The following is a 16,171-nucleotide window of genomic DNA, read 5'->3' as shown; positions in this document are numbered from 1 at the left end:
GCTTGGATAAGAACTAGCTCAAAGATCACCTGTATTAAGATGTCTACATGCTGGTGTCTTCATGTAAGAACTGAGTTCCTAAGCTTGGACTCTGGCGCCCGTGGGGCTATTCAGCTTATCTTAAGGCACATACGTATATTTGTATAGTGATAGATCTTAGCTGGCTATAGCACTTTGGATATCAACACTTTATGCATACGTAAATACTTAAATTATGTGTCTGATTTTGCAAACTGAACACCACACCAGTGACCCTACTTTGAGTATATTATGAACTGGGCTTACAATGTCCATCATGTTGGAGTAAGGGCCATTTTTTGAATCCCCTTTGCCTTGTGCTATTTCAGGACAGTGTCGTTCTCAGATTACTAGGCGAGGAGAGAGCCATCATAAACTCTCCAGCAGAGTGACACACCAACCACAGCACCTGCGATTCTCTTTTTTAATCGTTCTGTTCTGTTTTGTGGGCAGGTTTATTCCTTGACTCAGCAGAATGCAAACTAGCTAGAAAAACAGAGCAGTTCGCTGAGTGGCATCTCAGCACTTTGAAATTTAAATGAAGTGGTGAAACCCACCCTGCTTCTGTTGCTCCTTTTTTTTTCTTCCAGCTGACAAAGCAAAAGTGCTGTGGTAAAGGGTATTTCTTTAGTACTGCAGTTGCATGGATGGACAGAGACCTATGAAAGAGCAACACGTATTTACTGTAGTGGAAACATATTACATTTCTCCTCTTGTTTGACATTAGGTCTTCAACAGTGACAACCTCATGTGAAAATGGCCGTGCAACTGTTGTGACAATGAGATGCAACCCCAACAAACCAGACCAAGGAGAGCTTTCTGTGCCCAGGTATTTAAGTATTTGTATCATCTTAGTAGTGCCTAAAAGCCTTTTCTCCTCAGGCAACTTTTACAAAACTCGTTGGTAACTTTATAGTTAACAGCAATGAGGAGTGCTGTCTCCCTCATCAGCCACCCAGGAGGTCTCACTCATTTCTCCTAGGTGAAGGACGTGTGTGTCTGTCTACTCCCAGCAGACCAACTGCTGTGTATTTAGGCTGTGCGGTGAGAGAGGTTAGAGCTCAGGCAGGTTGTTCCAAGCTTAAAGCCAAAAGCAAATGTAGTGATATTTTCTTGTCTCCACTTCTCCTTTATTTCAGATCCTTATTTTGGTCTTTGGCATCCGATTAAAACTGCCTAGTCTGGGCTTTGAGAGGTAGTTTTTCTTCCTTGATCTACAACAGTGGCTGTGAACAAAGTGATTTTTTTTGAAAAAGAGCAACCTGTCCTAGGAATGATGAAATCTGCTATTGCAATGCTTATGTGAGCCCTGACTCTGTCTAGTTCAAGTTCTATATGTGTTTATTTATGTGTCTTATCACCCCAGTTTCTATCCCGGACCCGTTGCACCAGTTGTGTTTAATTTGCCTGACCTTTTTTTCTCTTCACTCTGATTCAAGTGACTCCAAAAAACTTCTTTTTTTCCAAAGTACTGCAACTGAAAACTTGCAGAAAAAAACCAATACAATAATTAATTCTATTACTCCTCAGCAACACCCTGTGATTTTTCAGAAGTTCCCCTCAACTATAATCCTCCTCTTTGGCTGTCAAGGCCCACCTTAGTCCATCTGGACGTTGCTGTAAATCTGCTGATTGCCCCCTCGCTGATCCTCCTTCCCAAAAGCTAACAGTGTGGAAAGTGTGGGATCCTCTTTGGTCCCTGTCTGTGTTGGGACAGGTGAACCATGCTCACCTGAATGAAGGCAAAGGGGCATCTACTTCACAGGTGATAGATGAGTGATTGGTGTTTGAACGCCTTCGGAGATGTTTACCCCAGTTTCTTAGAGACCTGATTGATACACTACAAATTATGCTGGGAAACAAGCCACCATCTATCAGCTGCTGTGTGAAAATCCTTCAGGTGTCCTAATGTTGTAGGTTAAACATGATGTGAGCTGTGATAACTCACCAGTAGCGAGGGAGGAGTAACCTACCTTTTAAAAGTGTGAGCATGGACAGAAGTGGCACACAGCTGACATGATGTAACTTATCTCAGGTCTTGTTGACTTCTTCCTAGCCCCCTTTGATTAGCTCAGCAGTCACACAGCTATTTTCAAACAGTGAGGTATCTGATACATGTCAAATAATACTGTATATAACTCCTTGATCCTCCAGACAGGGTGTTTAGTATCATACAAAGTTGCAGTATAAGCTGAAAGAGGCTGAGGAGAAAGGTCTGTCAATTCTCTTGCCATGTACATTGAAAAAATGTTCCATAATCCAGAGAGGACAGTTGTCAGTTATTCGAATCAGAATAAGCCAGAATGGGCTTTTAGGGCTGTGGATTTTTCAGTCCTTCAGATCAGAATAAGAGATTTCCAGATGATATAGAAAAAATCTTTAAATCCATTTTTCTGTATGGATATATTTCACATTTATATGACCTAGCTTCTTGCATGGACTTTTGGCCGCTGCTGCTGTTAGACCTGATGTAATTGTCAGTAACAAAAGCTGTGTGAATGTCCTGCCATTGCCAGTACAACTTTCTTCTTTGCAGGCTGAATACAAAATAGGGTCATTCGTCTTTCTTAGACTAAGAGAAGCTGTTATTTCTTCATTAACTGGTGAACATCCTTCTAATAATTAACCATGACAGGACAAGTCCATTCCATATGGACGAAATCACCCAGACATCATTAGAACAGCAGGAACCAGATAGCAGCATTCATGTGGAACAGTCACCCAGTGCAGGAGAACAGCGATAGACGTGCATGCTGGGCTAGCCCGTGCTGGTGAAACGCTGGAGTAGTTCTGCTGGTCTCCAACGTTTGCTTCTTTCTCTTCATTGTAGGTGCGTGAGTTGCATTCACTGCCAGGAACTAAACTGTTATTTTAGACCTTTGACAGCCCAACATCTGTTTTCACTTCAGAAAACATTTTACAAATTGGGAAAAATTCTTCCCCCAGATTTTTCCATCTGCTGACTTGATGGATGTTTACCCATTTGTTGCACTTACCATTACCAATCTTCAGCAGCAGAATGTGGAGTGAAGATGCAAACCCCAGAGTGTTTCATAAGTGATAACTAAGCTTTGCTCTCCTCCTAGCTCATGCCCCGCAGGCACCTGCGATGGATGCACTTTCTACTTTGTATGGGAAAGTGCAGAAGCTTGCCCTCTCTGCACGGAGCAAGACTACCACGAGATTGAGGGAGCCTGCAAAAAAGGATTTCAGGTATAGGACCCATGTCTCCAAGGCAGATGGGTTCATTTGGGTATAACTTGGACTCTGTCGAAATTTGGCGTGCGAGTCGACATGTAAGTGCAGGTAGAGTTGGGAAATCTCAGTCCAGGCTCTGAGCTGTCTGGGTGCAAGTCTTATTGGTGAGGTGCTGTGTTGAGACTCAGGGATATTTGTGCCAAGGGCAGAGTGGTTCCTGGAGGAGAGCTGGCTTGTGTTGACCAGCTATGTGGGTAGGGATATGAACTCTGTATGCATTCATACATGCAGGCAAGTTATTTGTGAAGGATGGAGTGCCCAAAGGACTTCAGTCCTTTAATAGCCATAAACATCAGGGGCAGGCTAGGAAAGGATTCAGAATTTCAGTTCAGAAATTCATCTTTCCTTGCTTGCAATTTTTTTGCTGCTGCCTTCTTTAGTCAAATATTAGGAAGTCCTTTCACAGGTTCAGAACTGTCCTGTTGATCAACAGCTCCAATGCAGGCACAACACATTCGCAATCGCTGTCCAACCCATATTGTGCCAGGTGAAGAGCAATTTGGAAGATGAAATCCTTTTGCCATGTCTGAACCTGCAGGTACAATCAAGGGGACAGTTGAGCAGACAATATGACTCAACTTGGTGTCTGAAAACCTGAAGTACATGTTTTGGTTTGCTTTCATTGAAAAGATGTCTCACCTGTCTACCTCAAAATAGCTTGTTTTCTTCAACTCTAAATAGTTCTTTCTTTTCCTATAAGCAGCTCACTTTTTGATGTTTTCTGTTTTCCATTTGAAAGGAAACCTTGTATGTATGGAATGAGCCAAAGCATTGCATTAAAGGGGTTCCCTTGCCAGAAAAAAGGACCAGCACTTGTGAAACAGTGGACTTTTGGCTAAAAGTTGGAGCTGGTGTTGGTGCTTTCACAGCTGTTCTGCTCATAGCCTTGACCTGCTATTTTTGGAAGAAGAACCAGAAGTAAGTACTGCAGATTGTGGTCCGTATAAAAGTAAGCTAAAAGCTTGATGTAGTGAACAGAAAGCCATTTCATGGATCTGACCTTATGACAATGTCGATGAGAAATACCATGTTGGATCAGTCTGTTAATCCACCAAGCTGAGGTTTCTTCTGCCAACAGTGGCTATCAAAAATGCTGGTGAGGAAAGTACAGGAAATCCACAGTAATTTGTGATGGCATAGTTTCCCAACAGGGTCTGTCTTTTTAACCCCCAAGAGTTTGAAGTTGACCTTAGGTCCTGAAGCAACATTGCTTTCTCAAGGTCTGAAGACCGAAAGGGTATATCTCTTCAATCTAATTACTCCCTTTCAGCTGGGTTAAAATAATCATAGAATCATAGAATAGTTTGGTTAGAAGGGACCTTTAAAGGTCATCTAGTCCAACCCCCCTGCAATGAGCAGGGACATCTTGCACTAGATCACGTTGCTCACAGCCCCGTCCAACCTGACCTTGAATGTTTCCAAGGATGGGGCATCCACAACTTCTTTGAGCAACCTGTTCCAGTGTTTCACCACCCTCATTGTAAAAAACTTCTTCCTTATATCTAGTCTGAATCTACCCTCTTTTAGTTTAAAACCATTGCCCCTTGTCCTATTGCAACAGGCCCTGCTAAAAAGTCTGTCCCTATCCTCCTTATAAGCCCCCTTTAAGTACTGAAAGGCTGCAATAAGGTCTTCCTGGAGCTTTCTCTTCTCCAGCCTGAATAACCCCAACTCTCTCAGCCTTTCCTCATAGCAGAGCTGTTCCATCCCTCTGATCATTTCTGTGACCCTCCTGTGGACCCACTCCAACAGGTCCATGTCTTTCCTGTGCTGAGGACCCCAGAGCTGGAGGCAGGGCTCCAGGTGGGGTCTCCCCAGAGCAGAGCAGAGGGGCAGAATCCCCTCCCTCGCCCTGCTGGCCACGCTGCTGGGGATGCAGCCCAAGGTATGGTTGGCTTTCTGGGCTGCGAGCGCACATTGCCATCTCACGTCCAGCTTTTCGTCCACCAGTACCCCCAAGTCCTTCTTGGCAGGGCTGCTCTCAATCCCTTCATCCCTCAGCCTGTACTGATACTGGTGGTTGCCCTGACCCAGGTGCAGGACCTCACACTTGGCCTTATTGAACCTCATGAGATTCACATGGGCCCACTTCTCGAGATTGTCCAGGTCCCTCTGGATGGCATCCCATCCCTCAGGCATGTCAACCACACCACTCAGCTTAGTGTCATCTGCAAACTTGCTGAGAGTGCACTCAATCCTGCTGTCAATGTCATTGATGAAGATACTGAAGAGCACTGGTCCCAGTACGGACCCCTGAGGGACACCACTTGTCACTGATCTCCTGGACGTTAAGCTGTTGACCACTACCCTCTGGATGTGACCATCCAACCAGTTCCTCATCCACTGAGAAATCCACCCATCAAATCCACATCTCTCCAATTTAGAGACAACAACGTTGTTGGGGAATGTGTCAGAGGCCTTACAGAAGTCCAGATAGATGACATCCATAGCTCTTCCCTTGTCCAGTGATGTAGTCACTCCATCATAGAAGGCCACAAGGTTGGTCAGGCAGGACTTGCCCTTGGTGAGGCCGTGCTGGCTGTCCCGAATCACCTCCCTGTCCTCCACGTGCCTTAGCATAGCTTCTAGGAGGATCTGTTCCATGATCTTCCCAGGCACAGAGGTGAGGCTGACAGGTCAGTAGTTCCCAGGATCCTCCTTTCTACCCTTTTTAAAAATGGGTGCAATGTTTCCCTTTTTCCAGCCCCCAGGGACTTCACCTGACTGCCATGACTTTTCAAATATCAAGGTTCTTGACTGTATATGGCTTAGGTCTATTTTGGCAGAACACATCTGGTATACACCCAAAAGATCCCTGCTTCTCAGACTGAACATGCTGAGTGTTCCCCTTCCCCATTGTCCTCTGCTTCCCAAATCTCATTCCATAAACTTTCAAAACATGATTCCCACCTCCATGGAATTGCATCGCCCTATAGCACATTCAAGTTCACCAAACCCAACGCCAGTATCATGGTCCCCACCTCTTGTTGCCTCCTACCACACACTGTTACACATCTCTCCTCTCCCCCATAGCCCCCTTGGACATGGGTGTGATGCAGATTCTGATACAGGCTGTTGCCCCAACCAGCACACAGGTCACACTTCCTCATGCAGGAAATCCTCTCAGCCTATTTGTGGTCTTTTGGCAAAACATGGCTCTTTTATAAGGATAGAGGGGTAATCTGGAGAGCAGGAGCTTGATGTATTGTTAATACTGTTCTGGTTACATGTTTTTAATGATTGAGAAATATCTAATTTCCAGTAAATACCTCAGAAGTAACTATATGGAAGGACTGCAGATAATCTAAATTACAAAAACCTTGAATATGGGACATTTGTAAAAAAATCTATGCCTGTCTGGCTTTATATCTTCAGGCTGGAGTATAAATATTCCAAATTAGTGATGACAGCAAACTCAAAAGAGTGTGAGCTGCCAGCTGCTGACAGCTGTGCTATAATGGAAGGAGAAGATAATGAAGAAGAAATAGTATATTCAAATAAGCAGTCACTGCTGGGGAAGCTCAAGTCCTTGGCAACGAAGGTGAGTAGTAATTACTACTGTTAATACTAAAAATAATTATTACCTTTATTTATTACTGGATGTGATGAGGCCGTGATGCTAATTCGCACAGTGCTTTGTGCAGCCTCCCACGCACATATCACCCGGTCCATAGTTGATCTGCTGAAATCCACAGTATGGATAATGATAAGAAATGTTGCACGGTGTTAAGTAAATGCTCCCTCTTCTGCAGAGCGATTTCAGCAGCATTCTTTATTGTATGGGTGATATACCTAAAAAGAGCAGTTAATGGTGGGGAGATCCTCTTTTCCCAAATTCCTACCAGACGCCTCCATTGCTGAGGCAAACACAGCTATTATAGATCCAGAAAATTAACATTGGGAACACAGCCACCAGCCAGCCGCTTGCAGCTTACCTGGGCTGGCTTCATGGCTGACTTGAGAACCATCATTGTGAGTACTATAGGATTCAGCTGAAGAGGAGGCATCAGCCACAGCCTGTCACCCAATACAGCAACCTCCTCCATTTCAGTGGGAAGCAGCAGCAAAAAACATTTTTTTCTGCAGCGCATGTGAGGTGTGTTGTTGCATGTCTGAATTCATAGCACAAAGGTCTTTGGTGTCCTTTGAACATTTCTGAGACGAGCAACAGAGAACCGTCATGGTAGATCCCACAAACACTTTGGTCTTTATTCCAAATGCCTTGAAGTCAATGGGAAGAGTAGTGCTGTCTTTAAGGGAGTTCAGCTGGGGTATCTATTATGATCAGGATAAAGGTGGATGACATTTTCCCTTTCGAACAGTTTTGCCAAAGAGGGTTGTTTCAAAATAGCAAGGTTCTTAAAAAATCACAATAGTTTTTTTTTTTTTTTAAAAGGTCCCTTTCTTGTTTCTTATGCAAATAATATTTCAGAATGTTGAATGTTAAGATTTTTTTTCATTTATTCCTTTTTTCCTTTCTGTGACTAAGTGCAATGTAATTAAAACCTGTGTGTCTCCTTTCTTTTCCCTTATTTTTCTCTTCTCTTTGTTCTTTTACTTTTTTTTTTAGACTGCTGTCCTCTTTCCACACTACATGCTCCCCAGATCGCCCTCCTAGGAGATGTTACCATTACACAGCTAATACGCGGAACTTCCCCTTGACCCCAGCCTGACTATTTGTCTTGCAAAATCAATATTGTGGAAAGGGGCAGAAATTCAATATTAATTCTTAATTCAATATTAAGAATATTGAAAATATTGAATATGTAAATATGTAAATAAAAATCAAATCGCCTCAAATTTTGTGGTGGTGTTGCAAAAATGGAAGTTGATTCCATTTTGAATCCTATAGGGATTGACTTTGAAATACTGATGATTGTTTTTTTGTTCGTGAAATGGCTTGGCTGGCTGTGGCTGAGCATAATGACCAGTGCTGCTGGTGAGGGTCATGTTTTGCTGTACGCCTGATAACTGTAAAAGCTTTGCTGACTCCATTTGCAGCACCAACCACTGGCTCCTTCCTGATTAGAAGTATAGAGACAAAAGTGTGGGAGAAATGTTTTTTTTTCTCTTTAAAGTAAGCTTTAGTACTTTAGTATTCAGACCACTTGAATGTCTATTTGGACTCAAAAAGAGTTTTTGAAAGTTCCTATATCCATTGTAGCAGTCTCCCTGAGTATTTTCTCCTTTTTAAACAAGACTGTCAGATATTTCTAAGCTGGTTCTTTTTCTCCTGCTAGATAATCATAGCTGGCAAACTCAGCTTCCAGTACCTCATTAGCTTACTGAAATCTGTGTCCTGTATCCCTGCAGATAACTGGAATTTAATATATATTTCTCCAAAACAAATGTTATAGGCATCAGTTCTCATTTATGCAAATGATGAGGAAATTCATCTCCTGCTGCATATGCATGTAAAATATGGAAAAAATATGTGGAGAAAAATAGGGGAGAAAAAGAGGAGAAATGTAAACTGTGGGGTAAAGAAAAATCTGAAGTTTCCTAACTATATGTTCAAGCTTCAGGCAATGGTATTTCTATGAAGAACAACATCTCATGTAGCTATTAGTGGTTTTGAGTACCCAAGGAATTCAGAGCTGTAATATAGAAAGAAATTACTGTTATTTTTAATGAGAATAAAGAAGTTAAAGAATTATGACACTGCTTCAGACTGGAGGCTGTTCTAGTTCCATCTGTTGTCTCCAGCGTAACAATACCAGGTCCTTGAGAGCAAGAAATATATACTCTGCAGTAGGCTAGCGCAGGACAATTTTCTGCCCTGCTCTTTCTCACGTCTGCACTAGGCTGTCCTGATCTGAGTGAGATGGCTTTAAAGATCAGATCATGAGGGTAGTTTAACATAGTTTCCAAACTGTTTGTGTACATCAACATGTATAAAAGGTAGATACACAAAGCAAGAACCAGCATTTTCTAGTGAGTAGTTTTATTAGGGCTCCTTCATTCATTGGTTCTGCATGGACCATTAGGTCGTTCACACACGCAGTAATGCGTACATCCAGACTTCTCACCCTGATGCCTGCTGGCCAGATGGCCTAGGCTGTCACCCAGCAAATAAAAACAGAAATAAAACTCAACCCTCCAGCCCTGATTTTTAAGATGGCAGAGGATTTGTGGACTCTTTTTGTCCTGTGGGTCTCCCAGAGGAGGAGTTGGGATGGGAATCCAGGAGTGAGGCAGTGGTGTTCACATTCACAGACTTTCCTCCAAACATTTTATTTATTGTAGGAAACACATTAACAAGTAATAATAACCATAGATATGATTACTTTGCAATTCATCAGGTCTGACTATCTGTCCTATACTATGAGTGTGAAATGCAAACTTTCCCCATCCCCTCTAAAGTAAGTACCATGAACAACATATATGGCATAATTTTATTGATTTTGCAATTTTTTACAGAATTAGTAGTGTTATTAAATAATAAAGGGTCAAACTGTGCACTTAATGACTGTGCCAGAAATAAAGTGAAGTCTTTGGCAAATGCTACTCTGGAGATATTAGAAGTGGCTGTAGTAACTGTTGGATTGAATTTGAGGAATCCCAGTTGATAGAAAACTGTCTTTTCCATTGCAGGAAAAGGAAGATCATTTTGAATCTGTTCAGCTGAAATCTTCAAGATCCCAGAATATATGAAGAATTAATGCTGCCTTCAAAGAAACAAACGTAATTTCTATTTTTACAGGACCATATTTTAAACATATTCTGGCACACATTGTAGTGGTGATCTTGGTGAGAAATGCTTGGCCATTTAGGAGGAAAGAAGACAGGAAGCAAACCAGAAAATTGGATTGCCTTACCATGTGATTGAGTACCTTGCCAAAAAAGAAAGCAGACGCTTGGATTCCATACTGGGAATGAAATTCAACTCAGGAAGAGATATACATACTGCAAATAACATGAATTTTTTGCATTCACCTGGGCATTGCTCAGGCATGCCATATGATTTATAGGTATCTTTCATTTCCTATCACTCCTTCTACACATATTCATAAGAAATGATTTTCAGAGAGGCCTGAAACCTCCTGCAAAGGTTGTGTATTGCCCTTTAGTAGCATAACTATCAGTCTCTCTTAAAATCAAAATTGTGAGTGGTACTTGGAACGAGCCTCAGGTGAGTTTTGAACTTTGGAAAATACTTTTGATTTTAATGCTTTGAAGGGCTGGATGATCTGTGTTGGCTTCTCATACAAGAGGCATGGTGTTGCACCTGCAAGTTGAACCCATTCTGATGCCTAAGTCATGGCCATCAGGGTTGGGGTAAAACCTGGTGCTATTAAATTTAAATGTGTTAACTGCTGTTGTGTGAATTGTAGGTCTGGGCCCGTGAGTTTATAGACAGTAGCAGGCTCAAACTCTATAAAGAGAAGGAAAGTGATACCTACAGTGCAAATTGCACTTGTCTCTCTCTGTGGAAGCTTGTCCTTTCAAGAGAAGTTGTTGGCAGTTTCAGTACCCTCCCTTGGGCTGCCAATATGTCACCTTTCCCTGGGTTGCAAACCAACAAAGCCTGAACTCTAGAGGTAAAGCAAGAATCAATGCTTCTGGAAATGAGGGATCAGCTTTGTCAGTTTGGAGGCTTATTAGAAATAACTGAGCCACCTTTATTCCTGGACCTGTGCAAGGAACGAGGACGGATGCCCAGCAGAGCTGAACATGGGTTACGTACTTGCTCAGCTCAGCATCTAAATGCTTTCTGCTGTCAATGCAAGTACCTGCTTTGGAAGAAGGGCACAAAATGGTGCCTTGAAAACTGGAGGATAGGTGGACTTTTTAATAAAATCAGCCACATTATAAGTATGTGATCTTCATAATATCCACTGTAATAATTTCCTGAAATTCCCATTGAGGTTGAACTCAAAGGAATCTGAAACTTAGGCAAAAAATATTTGAGTAAAATTATGCAAGACTTGTATAGAGCCAGGAGAAAATGAGGAACGATTCATGTATTGACCTCTGGTAAGACTCATATTTCCATTATAACAAAATTATGTGAATTGTGGAATGCATCAAAACCAGAAAAGACATATGGGCAGAAATGGTCTTTTTACTATAAGGAATATAGATTTTTGATTTTATATGACTGAGCTAGATCTATCAAGAAAAGAGGGCCCACTTTTAAGCAAAATTTAAATTAAACTGAATTTTCTGCACTCTATATATTTTATTATACTATAGATGTGGCTGAAAATTTTATGAAGTTTAGATTTTTTTTCTTTAGGGAAAATTCAGCTCAGTTATTTTGTATCTCCAGTCAAAGAACACAGGCTTTATTCTTCTGATGGGAGATACTTCAGGCATCTTAACTGAAGTGGTGTACATTTTTTGTTGTTCTTGAAAAGGCACTTCACTTTCCCAACAAAGATTTTTATGGGGTATTGTTGAATGTATATGAAATACACATTCCTTTTTGTATATTTTGTACCATTGCACACTTACTATTGTACATTGTATTTGTTGTCATGATGTCATTTATATATGGTTGTCAAAGATGATATGCTCTCGGAGTAAATGGTTATGGCTTTGGGATTTCACTTCTTGGATCTTTTATGAAGAGGGTTTTTATGTTGTTGATTTTTATTCAACTAGTGTGCTGTTGCATCAAAGATATATATCGGATGGGCATTCATAAAATAAAGTGAAAATATATTTGAAATTTTGGACTTGAAATGTTTGGTAGAACTGCAGCATTTCCTGAACATTGCAGGTCTGCAGTGGTGGCTAGAGCTTTTCACTGCGTTGTTGTCTATGTTGCGTATGTCTACACCTCCTTTAATTTTTTCCCTTCTCTCTCCATATGTTTTCCAAGCCATAATTAGAGTTCATTCTCCAGAACATCATTTCTTCTTTCATCACTGGACCCATATCTCTGTAACATCAAAATGCCTTAATTTTTATGAACTATATTTAATTTGACATAATACCACAAGGGGTTTGTTTGGTTCCCTTCTCTTTCCCTCTTATTTTCCAAATAAAGTAGAGTGGAAAATTTTTGTCAGCTCTTACAGACTTTGCTGTATGACCCTTCTCAGCTCTGCTTCCAAATGGTTTGTCATGATATTCCTGAAAATTCTTCCAGGCAATCTAATAGCCTATCTGGTGCAGTGCTAACATAGGGGGATACAAACCAATACTGTAGACTTTATTTACCATAAAATAAGAAAATTGAATTTTCCAACAAGTTAAAACTGGCATATTTTAGCTGACTTCTGCTATTCTTTTCATTCTGTTAAAGATATAGTAGAGAAGGAAAGTTTCCTTTTTCCCATAAAAGGCAAATTTTAGAAACCTTTAACACTTCATTAAGAAATCAGCTGTCTGTGACCTCTTCTAGTACTCTGCCAAAATATACTTACAGCAACCTCCCCCTTTTCTCCTACATGGAATCACATCAGAAACTGTTATTTGATACCATAAAACAATGTGAATCAATCTGTTATGTGTTCACTTGATTAAATGGAATGCATTTTATTGCTGCATTTGCATGCTTTTCTTTGAAGTCTGGAGTCAAGCAACTGAATCTCTTTGAGGATTAAGCACATTTTAGTGGTGTCTCTGTATAAATTACTAGCAAATTAGCAGAATGTTATTGTCTCAGCTTTGACAGTGCTTGCTAGGGGGTGAATGTGCAAAGAATGTATTCTATCTTGGCTCTGGTTATGTTGGTTGATGTTTGTAGTATCTAATATGATTGATTAAGAGTCTAGGTTTGGGGAAAATTAAGTGTCTTAGAGCCACAATGGGAAGTTACTGAGTAGCTTCGAAGAGCTGTCATCTTTGTTCAAAGAAAGGATTTGACTATTTGCTCTTGAAAAAGAGGTTCTGGGACTCTTCGTTAGTAAAGGGGAAAGTTTGCAGGTTTTGGTTTTTCTGTCCTGCCAGAGCCAGTAGTACCCATAAAATCAAGATACTTAATTATAATCAGACAAGATAGCAGCAAGTGTTGCCATTTAGGAGCCAGTGGTTGTTGACTCATCTCCAGCAGTGGCCAACACAAATGCTTCAATGTAAGAGTAAAAGCAGCTACAATTGGTGCTGATACACCAATGGGGATGACATTTCTTCCTAAGCAAGGAATGCTGCTGGTTGGTCCATATCATGAAGCATGGACGCCTTAAATAGCTATTCCAGGCAATGTATCAGGGAATAATAACCTCAAGAGAAATCTTGGGAAGTTCTGCTTATCTTTGGTGGTGTTCGCTTAGTCTTTCCCCTTGTATACTTATTTCACTGAATCCCCTTGTTTTTATTTCTTGCTGCTTTTGAATGCTTATGAACTGTGCTTCTTTGGCAAGCATGTAAGGAGATAGGAACAGAAATAAAAGCAGGTTAGGCTCATCCTAAAATATACAGTGTGTATCACAATGTACAGTGACATCCCCAGTCACCTGGTTGGATGTGCCTACACTGAATATGCGCAGCAGGAACAAGGGAGACATGAGAAGTGAGTTGATCATGAGTTGCCACTGTGTTTAGTGTTCTGGATATATAGAGTTGGACCTCATCAGGAAGAAAACTAAGGTCCCATGTACTGTGAGGCTGCTGCTCTAACAGCACCTAAAAGCCAAAGCGAGGTTGTGTGGATGTGTGTTTGCTTGAATAAAAGACATGAAAGAGTGACCTCTGAGAGTTTTGGTGTTATACACAGCCCATTCCTGTCCTTGCCTCCTTTCATATTTAAAATGGCAATGTACTAGAAAGTCACTCTCTTTAGGGGTAAGATGCTCTGTTTTCCAGCTGTTTGTAGGCAGTGGTAAAGTCGTTATATCTGCCTTGCCGTTGTTGCCTCTAAAGGACGGGTTGGTGTCTGTAGGGAAGTGGCACTGCCAGGGAGAGAGGACCCCCTCCCTGACCCTGCCATTTCTGTAGATGCAGGAGAAGCGAGAAGATTGGCACTCCAGGTCTCCCCCCAGCCTTTGCTTTCTACCCATCTGCTTCCTATTGCAAAAACAGCCCAGCCTGGTCTTGGCCTCTTTTCTTCTTGCAGTGACAAAGCTCAGCTTTGCCTGTGTGCCTGAGAAGCTTTAAGGTGGCTCTGGATAAATGGCTTCTGCCTTTCATCTTGCAGACTGCAAGCATTAATGAGTAGGCAATGACATAATGGACATTGGACTGTGTTTGTTGATGAGTTAAGGGTTTGTTTTGGTCTCCCTTACTCTAAGTGTACTAATTGGGTGAAGGATTGCAGTGGAAACCTCTTTAACCAGAGCTGAGATTTCTGGGTGGAGCCAGGATATTTTGGACATATTTGCTGATTTTGGGGATTTGTTTCGTTTGGGTAGAACATGACATTTTTTAAATAGGTTTTAATCATTTTTCAATTTGAAAAGACAAGTCCTTTTGAAATTTCTTTGGCTATCACTGAAACCAGTTGTGTTCAATTAATTCAGGAAAAACAATCACTTTAAGACAAGATAAAATGTTTTGGTTTACAACAGTGGATTTTGATTTTGCTTTCAAACTTCACTCAAGACTTAAAAAAAGAAACACCTCTCCTACAAAAAAAAAAAAAACAACAAACAAAACAACAAAAAACCCAACCAAAACCCAAAACAACAAAACCAAGAACAAAGACAAAAAAAACCCCAAACTCTGACTTCAGATTGACCTACGATGATTTTTTTGAGTTTTATTTTTCTGCTTAGCCAATAAATAAAAAGTAATCAGTTTTTCACAAACTTTTTTACACTCTTGATTTGTTTCAGAGAGCTAAAGTACTCTGAAGTTATGGCTTCTGAATGAAAAACTAAACTTTTCTGCAGCCGCCAGTAAGGCACTGTAGACACTGGGTTTAGCCTTGCTCTCGTCCCCAGCATTTCCCCCTGGTTGGCTGCATGCAGGGCTCAGAGCAGTGTGATGACTCTTCAGGCTCACAGCGAGGGTACTTGGGGCTCCCCTTCACCATGCAAGGAACCGTGACAGGACCCACTGTGCTTTGAGGTGAATTGCTCAAATCTTTATATATGATGGCAGCAATAAAGAGACCAGAAGAGGTTTATACTCTAAAGCCAAGTTTTACACAAATGGGAACAAAGCCTATAAACTGTATTAAACAGAGAAACTAAAATAATGATGTGAGACAACAGTAAAAAAAAAATAAATCCCTTTCTCAAGAGACTTTCATGCCAGTATGGCGTGCAAAGCCTCTGCCAGACTTTGGCATTTTCCTTTTTTGGTTTGCTGTGTTTTGAAACTAGATTACTTGAATCGTCAGGCAATACCAGATAATCTGCATCCCTGGACATCCAATGGAAAACAGTGAAAAGCTTTCAAGACAAAACCAGGTAAAGTACAAGAATGCTGGGAACATTCAGTGGGGCTGGAACTCCAGAGCTCCACGTGGGGTTTTTTTGTATGAAAAAAACACATGCAAGTGGCTTTCAGACCACCTAAGTATTCATAACGTGCTCAGACACAGACATTGGGTCATTTTCTCAATAGTGCTATCAAAATGAATGAAAACTCCGGGACAGTAAGTTCCTCACCTGCTATAAATTAGCTTCAGTGATGCCAATTTAGATTCTAGGGTTGGAATTCATCTGACACAATGCCGTTATTTTCAGTGCAAACTTTGTGATCTGAGCAAGCTGTGCTAACCTTTATTTGGAGAGATTAATCTCAGCCCATAGTAGCAGTCTGAGATAAACCAGGGGAATTATGCCTACTTCCCTCCACTGAGTACAAAGGGAGAAGGGGTTGACAATCTCATATGTAGCTATTAATACTGTAGACAATGAATGTTAGGTGAGGTGGATTTGACCCTGATTGTTGCTTTCCATAAAAATTGAGAAGAAATTCTCATTGGCTTAGGCATTTTTAAGAGCTCCATAAAGATAATGTAGATGCAGGGACATCAGCTTTATAGTCAGATATTCTG

General features: G+C 41.1%; 1 protein-coding gene across 1 annotated transcript in view; it reads left to right on the top strand.

Annotated features, from left to right (window-relative positions):
* The window catches only part of ELAPOR2 (endosome-lysosome associated apoptosis and autophagy regulator family member 2), a 103,807-nt gene extending 91,602 nt beyond the window's left edge, over positions 1–12,205 (top strand). Inside the window, exons 18-22 of the mRNA XM_082309106.1 lie at positions 746–847; positions 3,105–3,231; positions 4,016–4,194; positions 6,652–6,817; positions 9,871–12,205. Coding sequence (XP_082165232.1) covers positions 746–847; positions 3,105–3,231; positions 4,016–4,194; positions 6,652–6,817; positions 9,871–9,930 — 634 coding nt within the window. The 3' untranslated portion in view covers positions 9,931–12,205. The remainder of the gene's footprint in view (positions 1–745; positions 848–3,104; positions 3,232–4,015; positions 4,195–6,651; positions 6,818–9,870) is intronic.
* Positions 12,206–16,171: the final 3,966 nt, after the last annotated feature.

Source organism: Platalea leucorodia (genome assembly GCF_965183815.1).
Source record: "Platalea leucorodia genome assembly, chromosome: 4".
Taxonomy (NCBI): Eukaryota; Metazoa; Chordata; class Aves; order Pelecaniformes; family Threskiornithidae; genus Platalea; species Platalea leucorodia.
This window is presented reverse-complemented; position numbering and strand designations above follow the sequence as displayed.